Genomic DNA, 10,152 nt, shown 5'->3' with positions numbered 1-10,152 from the left:
ATCACAACTATTTTTGGAAAACGGGTTTATTTTAAACCCTCCCTCCCCCACTGAAAACACTCTCCCAAGGACACAGACTCCTACAAACCACAGCTCATTAATCCAACTATGGGATAGGAACTTTTTCTTCCCACTAACTTTTTTAAAAGTTGTTTTGAAGAGTTAATATAAAAGTCCTAGGTACAAGGTTAAAGAGCACTTTACCTTAGCCACTTGGCATAAGAGGGGGAGCTGCATCTCTGACCCTGTGTGAAGTCAGCCAGGAGAAAGGCCCAAGCTTTCATTTATGTGGCATCCTGTGCTCTTTCGGTTATGGGCATCAGCAGCAGGGAAGTCTTTTAACTTTGGTACTGGGGATTGAACCCAGGGTCACTTTGCCATTGAGCTACATTCCCAGCCCTTTTTAGTTTTTATTTTGAGACAGGGTCTGGATAAGTTGTTTAAATTGCTAAGGTTCAAGCTTGCAATTATCCTGCCTCAGCCTCCTGAGTTGCTGGGATTATGTGCCTGGCAGGAAGCCTTTAGCTCTTAAAGAACTGATGCTTACTACCTTGATATTCTTAATCCCATCACAACCCAGCTAGAGCTTTCCTGTTCAAGGGGCAGATGACCAGTTCTAGAGTGGATTTTGCATGTAACAATACCCATGTTGTTACTCTCAGACTCAGCAGGCAAAGGAAAAGCAAAACCCACAAGGTTATAGATTTGCATGGTTCTCAACATTCTGGTAACCTGTCTGTTTTCCTTCCCTTTGTAGCCAACCTCAGAACGACTGATTGATCATGACTTCTATAAAAGAACAGGCAGCAATTAGCAGGCTCTTAAGCTTTTTACAAGAGTGGGACAATGCTGGCAAAGTTGCAAGGAATCACATCCTCAACAATTTCATTCAAACCAACCAAGGCAAGACTTCCCCTGAATTGGAGCAGGAGTTTTCCCAAGGAGCCAGCTTGTTCCTTGTACGCTTGATCACCTGCCTTAGAATCACGTATCCTTTGCTGAACTGGGGAAACAATAGGAAATTTCAAAAGAGGAAAGAGAGAGAGAGGATTATTAAGGGAGCTTTTCTCTTGATTTTCTCTAATATTTTAGAACAGGACATTTGGTGATAAAAATATCCCCAAAGTCAAGAACTCCATTAACTTCCTATCTTCCCAACCTGTAAGTATGTCTCCATTCTCACCTCTATCCCTTTTTTCTCCCATCAGAGTTGAAGTAGATATTCCTTCTGTCTAGGGCTAATTTGCATTTGTTCAACATTCCCTTCCCAGCTCCTTAGGGACTTTAATTTTTTCTTTCCTGTGGTTTACCCCTTTGCCTCATTATCAGCTTTTTTCATCAGTATTTTATATGCTGGAATCTCTTTTGCCTTAAAAATAAAATTCAACCCCTGCCTCAAACATAAGTTGCACCCGGATCCTGCCCCTCCTGGTGAAGCTTGTTGAAAAGGCTGTTCACTCTCCCTGTCTCCACATCCTCTCCTGGTTACTCCTGTGCCTACTACAGTCTGACCCTATTCCCCTGACCTCACTGACTCAGGTCTTGTCAAGGTTACCAATGGTTTTCTAATTACAGAGCCCAGTAACTATACATCCTCATTCCTTATACATGACCTCTGCGTAGCATTTTTCAACCAATCTTTCCCACTTCTCAAAAACACTCTTCTCTTGGTTTCATTCTTCCCTTCTTTCTTCTTTAAGGGAACACCTTCTCTTAAATGTTGTTGTTCCTTGAGACTCTGTCTACATCCCTCTTCTCTGCTCACACTGTCAAATTCTCCCTGAGTGGTCTCCTCCATTTTCATGATAATTTCCCTCTGGAATCTGGGCTCCATATTTATATGTCCAGCTACCACCTCCACTCATGCCTCAGGATGACTCTCATATTTCTCACTTGGGAAACTAGGTTTATAGGAAGAGAATATCAAAAGAGGAGCAAGTTTGGGTGTAGTTAAGTTTGGTTTGGGTCATGCTGAGTTTGAGGTTCTTGTGTTCAGGAGCCCTGGAGGCATATCAGGACTGAAAGCAGATTTGGACATCACTGAGGTGAGTGTTTGCATTATGGGAGGATCTGAGAATATTTTTCTTCTGTCTGCCTGTGGATTCATCTCAGACCATTTTGTTTGTTTTGTTTTGTTTGGTTTGGAAGGACCAGGGATTGAACCCAGCAGCACTGTACTACTGAAATATAACCCAAGTCCTTTTTATTTTTTATTTTGAGATAGGGTCTCACTAAATTGCCCAGGCTGGCCCTCAAACTCGTAATCCTCCTGCCTCAGTCTCTCAAGTAACTGGGTTTACAGGTGTATACCACTACACCCAACCCACACCCCCTTCCTTTTTTAAATTTATTTTTTAGTTGTAGGTGGACACAATACCTTTATTTTATTTATTTATATGAGGTGTTGAGGATTGAACCCAGGGCTTCATAAATGCTAGGTGAGCGCTCTACCGCTGAGTCACAAGCCCTCAGACCCTTTTACTATATATTTTTTTCCTTGCCTGAACCCTTTCCCCTTCTGAACACCCCCTCCTTATTTGATTAAGTCCTCCTCCCTTATTTAGACCTCAATTTAAACGTCACTTTTTAGAAAGCCCTTTGCTGAGCCCCAGACTACCTGAGAACTGGAGGTTCCCCTTACAAGTATTCACAGCACTCCCTCTGGTCTGATGGTCATAGCATTTGATTGTTATTACTTGCTAAATATCTCTTTTGCCCCCACTGGACTGTAAGCTCTATGAGAACAGGAGTCACATCTATCTTCTTCATCTACCCATCTCTGCATATCTGTTATCTAGGACAGCTGGCACATGTCTGCTTCTGAATAAAGGAATGAATGAACCAGAGAGCCTGCAGCTAGGCAGAACTGAAGGCTTAATTCAATGCAGCTGTCTTTTTCTTACATTTAAGTCACTGATAAAATTATTAGTCAGCCTAACATGGTAGCACACACCTGTAATCCCAGCTACAGGTATGCCAAGGCAGGAGGATCACAAGTTCAAGGCCACCTGGCCAACTTAACAAGATCTTGTCTCAAAATAAAAGTAGGGCTAGGGATGTAACTCAGTGGTAGAATGCTTGCTTAGCATTGCATAAGGCCCTGAATTTGACACTCAGCTCCACCAAAATAAACTTTTTTAAAAAAGTAAAAAGCACTGGGGATATAACTCAGTGAGAAAATACACCTAGTTTGGTTTGTTTACTTTTTAATTATTAATCAGATTCAGGCCTAGAACACAGACCAAAAGGAATACCTCTGAATATGTCTCTAAGTTGACTCTCATGTCCTCATTTTGGTGTGCATAAAAGAGATTTAAAACAAAAATTAAGGCTGGGAACATAGTTCAGTGATAGAGTGCTAATCTAATATCATGAAACCCTGGGTTCCACAGTCAGCCCAGCAAAAAATTAAAAATAATAACAAATACAAATTTACTAGGCTACCTCCCTACTCCAGGGTTCTGACTTAACATATTAAGTATAGGACCCTGACCTTTCTTTCTTTTTTTAATTTTTATTTTTTTAGTTGTAGTTGGACACAATATCTTAATTTTAGTTATTTATATGTGGTGCTGAAGATCAAATCCAGGGCCTTACACATGCTAGGCAAGCACTCTACCTCTGAGCCACAACCCTAGTCCCCTGACCTTTATTTCTAACAAGTGCCCTGAGTGACTCTGATGCTATGGTTTATATATCATGCCTTGAGAAAGGTCAGTACCTATAATCTGGCTTCTCAACCCACAAGTCATAACACTTACCTCACCATGGTTATCAGCAACCTCTGTGCAGCCAAATCCAGACTTCTAATTTTCCTTCCTTGTCTTAACATTTTCTTTTTTTTTTTTTTTTTTTAGTATTTTTTAGTTTTAGGTGGGCACAATATCTTTATTTTTATGTGGTGCTGAGAATTGAACCTATGCCTCACGCATGCTAGGCAAGCAAATTACCACTTGAGTCACATCCCCAGCCCATTACTTAACATTTTCCATTTGACCACAGGGTGAGGTGAGGCAGGATCTCAGGTGCAGGGTCAGATCTTGTTTTTATGTAAAAAGTTGATATTTGATTCATTATGAATTTTATATTAATTTGACTATTTTAAATGTTGCATTGAAATATGATTTTATTACTGAGGTTTTTGTTTATTTTTGGTTCCTTGGTGGGAGGTTACTGGGGATTGAACCCAGGGATGATTTAACACCGAACTATATCCCCATCCCTTGTTATTTTTTTTATTTTGAGACAGAATCTTGCTAAGATGCCAAAGTTGGCCTCAATCTTACAGTTCTCCAGCCTCAACTGCCCGAGTTTCTGGGATTATAGGTGTGTGCCACTGCACCCAACTTTGATGCCCCCTTAAATTTGAGATCCAAAGTAAGCGCTGGGCCTCCCTCACCTCACCTAGTCTAGCCTGATCGGCCACTGCCCCCTTTTAAACTCTCTTCTCCTTGTCCTTCTTCTATTGCTGTTTCTTTGTCTCAGCTGCAGAATTTCCTCCCACTCCTTAAATGTTAGTATTTCCAAGGATTCTGGGTTCAGCCCACTTCCTTTCTTACTCAGTCATTGCACTTGGGCTAGGCATTGTCATTCTTCACATCTCAGGTGCCAGTCACAGTGCCTAACATTTAGTGGACATTCAGCTAATGCTTGTGGAATGACTGGAGGAACCATCATTTAAATGTACAGATGTAAATTCAGTTTCTATACCTAGAATTATTTATAATTTCCTAACTTTTTTGGGAGGGGGTACTGGGGATTGAACCTGGAGGTGTTTAACTACTGAGCCACATCCCATCCCTTTATTATTTATCATTTTTAGACAGGGTCTCACTAAGTTGCTTAAGGCCTCCTAAGTTGCTGAAGCTGGCTTTGAACTTGTAATCCTCCTGCCTCAACCTCCCAGGCTTCTTGGATTACATACATAAGTCACTATGCCCAACTCATAATTTCCTAACATTTGTGATCCTGTAATATAACAGAAAGAATAGACCAGCTGAAATGATTAAAGCATTTTGAAAATTAGAGATCCCATGTCTCCTCCCCAACCCTGCAGTTATAGTGCATTTTGGAGAAAAACAAATGAATATAGAATCATTATCTTTTTGTAAAACTGACTACCACATAAGCCTAAACCTTTTTTGATAATCTCAAACTTCCAGAATAGATCAGCTACAACTACGGATTTATATATTATAATAACAAAATTAAGCTGGGCACAATGGCACATGCCTATAATCTTAACAACTCAGGAGGCTGAGGCAAGAGAATCCAAAATTCAAGCCCAGTTCAGCAACTTAGTTAGACTCTCAGCAACTTAAGGAGATAAATAAATAAATAAAAAGGACTAGTGGTGTATCTCAGTGGTAAAGAACCACTGAGTTCAATCCATGGTACTGCCAAAAATTATAATAATGGCAAAATTATTAGTTACCATTTATTGAGTCTTTTTTCATTTTCTAGACACTGAATACAAATATTATCTCATTTGAACATAACATCATTCTAGTAGGTGACAGTTATTATAGATAAGAAAAAAATGACCTTGAAAAGATTGAGTAATTTACTAGTAAATGGCAGAGACTAGGCTTAGAACGGGTCTGTCTGGCCCAAAGGATCTCCCACTTGGTGGATGGTACAGACCCAGAGCTCTACCTGCAACACCATACAGGGAGATCACCCACACCAGCAGCCCTACCCCACTCCCTGTGTCTACAGGCACAAAGGCAGGGCAGGAAGAGCTCAGGCTCTCAATCAGCCTTCTGAGGTTCAAATCCCAGTTCCATCAGTTCCCTTTGATTACTTCATGTTACTTATGGACTAAATGGAAATACTGATAGTGCCCACGAGAGGGCTGTAGTGAGGATTATATGAGACAATGCAAGCAAAGCAGTCAGCACAGTACCTGGTACTAGTTATCAGCTACTGCTGATAATGTACTAGTTATCAGCTACTGCTGATAATGTGGCAACCTTCTAGAACTAAATCATGGAAATAATAGACCAGAAATATGTATAGCAAGTAACTATGAAAATAAGACTACCCTGGGACAAAGAGAAAAGATGGTGACAAAAGTTGGTCAGCTTTGTTGGTTACTGAAAAAAAGGAGGAGAATCCACTGAGTTAGTAACAGGGTAGAGAATGGGGGAACAGGGAGGGGATAATGTAGGAATAAAGAGACTGCCATGTGGCCGATATCCTGGCCCCCAGCTATGGCGGCAACAGGCAGGAGAGCCTGGCTCCAGAGCAAACACTGTTTTTGCAGTAAAGAGCCTTTCCTAATGAGCCAATCTGTCTCTACTTCTATTGGCATCCTGGGAACCAGGGTGCAGCAGAGATAATTTGCCTCATGCCCCCACCCTCCCCCCAACAAAGCACCATTACCTCCAACCCATTACATTAGCCTTTATCAGTCTTGGAAGCTCTCAGTCATCCTCCATGAGCTGCAATAATTTCAGCTAATTTCTTAAGTGTTCTAAGAGCCTGTGATGTGTTATGAGCCTAGTAATTGTTGACTGGTTCCCTTTCTGTTGTGGCTTGATTTCATACCTTGTATCTGAGCTGATGCGTGCTCTGGGTGCTTTATTACAATGAGGCTTTTTGCAAAGACTCACATTAAAAAATAACATTAAATACTGAGGTAGTTTTAAATCAGAGTTTAATTTTTCTTCCATTTCCTGTTATTCTTATTAGGAAGCTATGCAATTCTTCATAAGGATAGTGACCTCCAGTGTAAAACTTTGAGCAAGCATACAATTGGGAATTAATGATGAAGCTCATTGTTTTTAGAGAAGTCTAGGAATGGGGCCCAAATAGTGAACTATACTGAGATACAACAGTGCAAGGATCATGACTTAAAGAGATTTGGGAAACTGACCCTCAGCTTTTTCTCTATGCACCTTTGATTTATACAAGCATCCTTGCTCTCTAGAGAGCCTGTCAGAGCCAAGGTGGCTAAACTACCCTGGAGGGACTTCCTGGAGAACAAGGAACAACACAGAACCCATCCTCTGTGTGTTGCCCCTTCCCTTTCAGCTAGTGGTTCCTCTCAGGCTAAAGGGTGCACTCCAGCTGCTTGGTTTTCCTGGACCTCTCTACCCAGGATGAGGCACAGGATCTGTTTCTCTAGGAAAAACCACCCTGAAATGCACTCTTTGACTTGTTGTCCAGCTATATGACTGGCTCATGTTTAGAAAAGCTTCTGAAGTCCATTGGTATCTTCTTATCAGCTGTGGGCAGGTGAGTACCACTCTAGAGAAATTCTGGAGTCTCATGGTGTCCTTGGCATTCACACCACCTGGGATTCTAGGTATCTGTAGGTGCCCCATAACCTTCAGGGTGGGCCCAGAGGTCATGTCCCCCTGCAGTCTGCTCCAATTGCTCCTTCATCCCATGTTCCCCATTAGCACTTTATTAGTAACTTTTTTTTTTTTTTTATTGGTGCTGGGGATTGAACCCTGGGCCCTGTGCATGTGAGGCAAGCACTCTACCAACTGAGCTATATCCCCAGCCTGTCAGTACCCTTTTGATTGAGAATTATGGGGAACTAATTCATAAAGAGGATTTATTGGCTTGTTTAACTGAAGAGCCCAAAGGTAAAAATACATATTTCAGGCCTGATTGGACCTAGGGGTTCAAACACTGTCATCAGTATTTGGTTCCTCCCTCCCTCTCTCCCTTCAGTGTCTCCATTTGTTCTCTGTATTCAGAGGCCTCTGTGTGCTGGGGTTCCCAGGAGCTCCAGATAGGTAACCTTTCTTTTTTCTTTCTTTCTTTCTTTCTTTCTTTCTTTCTTTCTTTCTTTCTTTCTTTCTTTCTTTCTTTCTTTCTTTCTTTCTTCTTTTTTTTTTTTTTTTGGTACTAGGGTCAAATTCATGGGCACTTAACCCCCAAGCCACATCCTCAGCCCTTTTTTACATTTTATTAGAGACAGAGTCTCACTGAGTTGCTTAGTGCCACGCCAAGTTGCTGAGGCTAGCTTTGAACTCACAATCCTCCTGCCTCAGCCTCCCAAACTGCTGGGATTACAGACATGCTCAGCTCAGACATGCGCATGTCCCAACTCAGACATGCATCCTTATAGCTCAGCTACACCAACAAGAAACCAGTCTTTCCCATGGAGTCCCAAGAACATTTTGACTTTTGAGCCTCATTGGATTGGCTTAGTTCACATGCCTGGCCTCAAACTAATTTCTGCATTCAGGAGGATGACATACCTGTCACCTGTTTACCTCACCAAAATCACATGACTCATGAATGGAATAGGCACAATTCCCAAAGGGACAATTAAGCTGTCTTTACAAGAAGAAGGGGAAACAGAGGCTGGAAAGTACCAAATAGGAAATGTCCACTTTGTTTAATCCCAGCATTTCCTGCTAGGAGGAAGAATTTCCAAACTATTATACCACTTTACCTGTGGACATTTCCTAGATAGGAGGCAAAATATGTGAGGAAAGGACCTTAGAATCCCTTGGATCAGTGTCAAGAAACTTGTCAAGTGTTTTATGTCAACTCTTCTATTCCCTGAACAGTAATCGATACCTGATAGAATTTCTGGAGGTCGGAGGTGTCCTAACACTCTTGGAAATACTTGGACTGGAGAAAATTAAAGAAGAGGACAAGAAGGAATCCATCAAGCTACTTCAGCTAATTGCAAACTCTGGCAGGAAGTACAAGGAGCTCATTTGTGAAAGCTATGGTGGGTACTGTGTGTGATGCAATGCTGATTCCCAGCGCTCCCTGGGACCCTGGGTGAAATGGTGGCAGTACCCACAACTGCTATGGGACAGATTCATCATAGAACTGACGCACAAGCAAACATCTCATACAGTGGTTCAATTAGTTTCTATCCATATCACCATCAGAAGGCCAGACTTAAGATTTTTTTCTGGCTGGGCTTGGTGGTGCATGCCTACCATCCCAGGGACTCGGGAGGCTGAAACAGGAGAATCATGAGTTCAATGCCAGCCTCAGCAACTTACCAAGGCCCTAAGCAATTCAGTGAGATCCTGTCTATAAATAAAAATACAAAAAACAGGCTGGGGATAGAGCTCCATGGGTGAGTGCCTCCTGGGTTCAATCCCTGATACTTAAAAAAATATATATTTGTTATTTACTCAAAAATTTTAATGGTAATTTTAAATGTACCCCCTTTCACCAATGGCACACACCTGTAATCCTAGTATCTCAGGAGGCTGAGGCAGAAGGATGGATAGTTCAAGACCAGTTTCAGCAATTTAGTAAGACCCTGACTCAAAAAAAAAAAAAAAAGAAAGAAAAAGAAGAAGAAGAAGAAGAAGAAGAAGGGCTGAGGGTGTAGCTCAGTGGCAAAGTGTCCCTTGGATTCAATTCCCAGTACTAAATAAAGAAAAAAAAACAAATTCTGCATCTTTCACACATTCATTCACCAAAGACTTATTAGCCACTGCCTAAAATCCTGTTGAAATTGAATTATGAATGACTTTAGAAATAAAATTAAATTATCAAAAGATTAAAAGACTATTATGTGCCAGAGACATACAAGGGTGCTGGGGATATAAAGATGAACAAAATACAGTCTCCATCCTTAAAGAGCAGTCTGGTGAGAAAGGTAACCATTCAGTAATTCCAATGATCTATCAAGTACCATGTTTGAGAAATGTAAAGAGGATGCCATCACCCACACATCCCTGTTTCAAAGCACTTCCCACCCTGTGCTTTCATCAGGGTTCTTTTCTTGGTCTCCTCCATGGCCTTTCTGTGCCTCAGTGTCTTCACCCATAAAATGGGATTACTCTCTTGGGGCTGGGGTCGTGGCTCAGAGGTAGAGCGCTCGCCTAGCACGTTGAGGGCACTGGGTTCAATCCTCAGCATCACATAAAAATAAAAGATATTGTGTCCACCTATAACTAAAAAATAAATATTAAAAAATGGGATTACTCTCACTGTAGTTTCTGGAGTTAAATGAAGTAGTCAAAATATGTTGCAAACTGTTGAGAAGTCTACAAGTGTAATCATCTAGCTGTAAAAATATGTGCTTATTTACTGATTTATTTGGTTTGTTTGGGTTTTTTGCTGTTTTTGTTTGTCTCATTGGGTTTTTGTTTTGGTTTGGTTTTTGGTACTAGGGAATGAACCCTTGCCACTGAGCCACATCCCCAGCCCTTTTTATTA

At 41.3% G+C, this 10,152-nt stretch overlaps 1 protein-coding gene across 1 annotated transcript in view; it reads left to right on the top strand.

Annotated features, from left to right (window-relative positions):
- Nucleotides 1-782: 782 nt before the first annotated feature.
- Nucleotides 783-10,152, top strand: part of ARMH1 (armadillo like helical domain containing 1) — a gene marked incomplete at its 5' end in the record, with an annotated part of 31,941 nt that continues 22,571 nt past the window's right edge. The window contains 3 exons of the mRNA XM_081307549.1: nt 783-988; nt 7,171-7,239; nt 8,532-8,698. Of these exons, the coding sequence (XP_081163675.1) occupies nt 783-988; nt 7,171-7,239; nt 8,532-8,698 (442 nt within the window). The remainder of the gene's footprint in view (nt 989-7,170; nt 7,240-8,531; nt 8,699-10,152) is intronic.

The sequence above is a fragment of the Spermophilus citellus genome (genome assembly GCF_964194105.1).
Source record: "Spermophilus citellus genome assembly, chromosome: 9".
In the NCBI taxonomy this organism is placed as follows: Eukaryota; Metazoa; Chordata; class Mammalia; order Rodentia; family Sciuridae; genus Spermophilus; species Spermophilus citellus.
The sequence above is the reverse complement of the archived record's forward strand: the minus strand, read 5'-3'. Positions and strand labels throughout refer to the sequence as shown.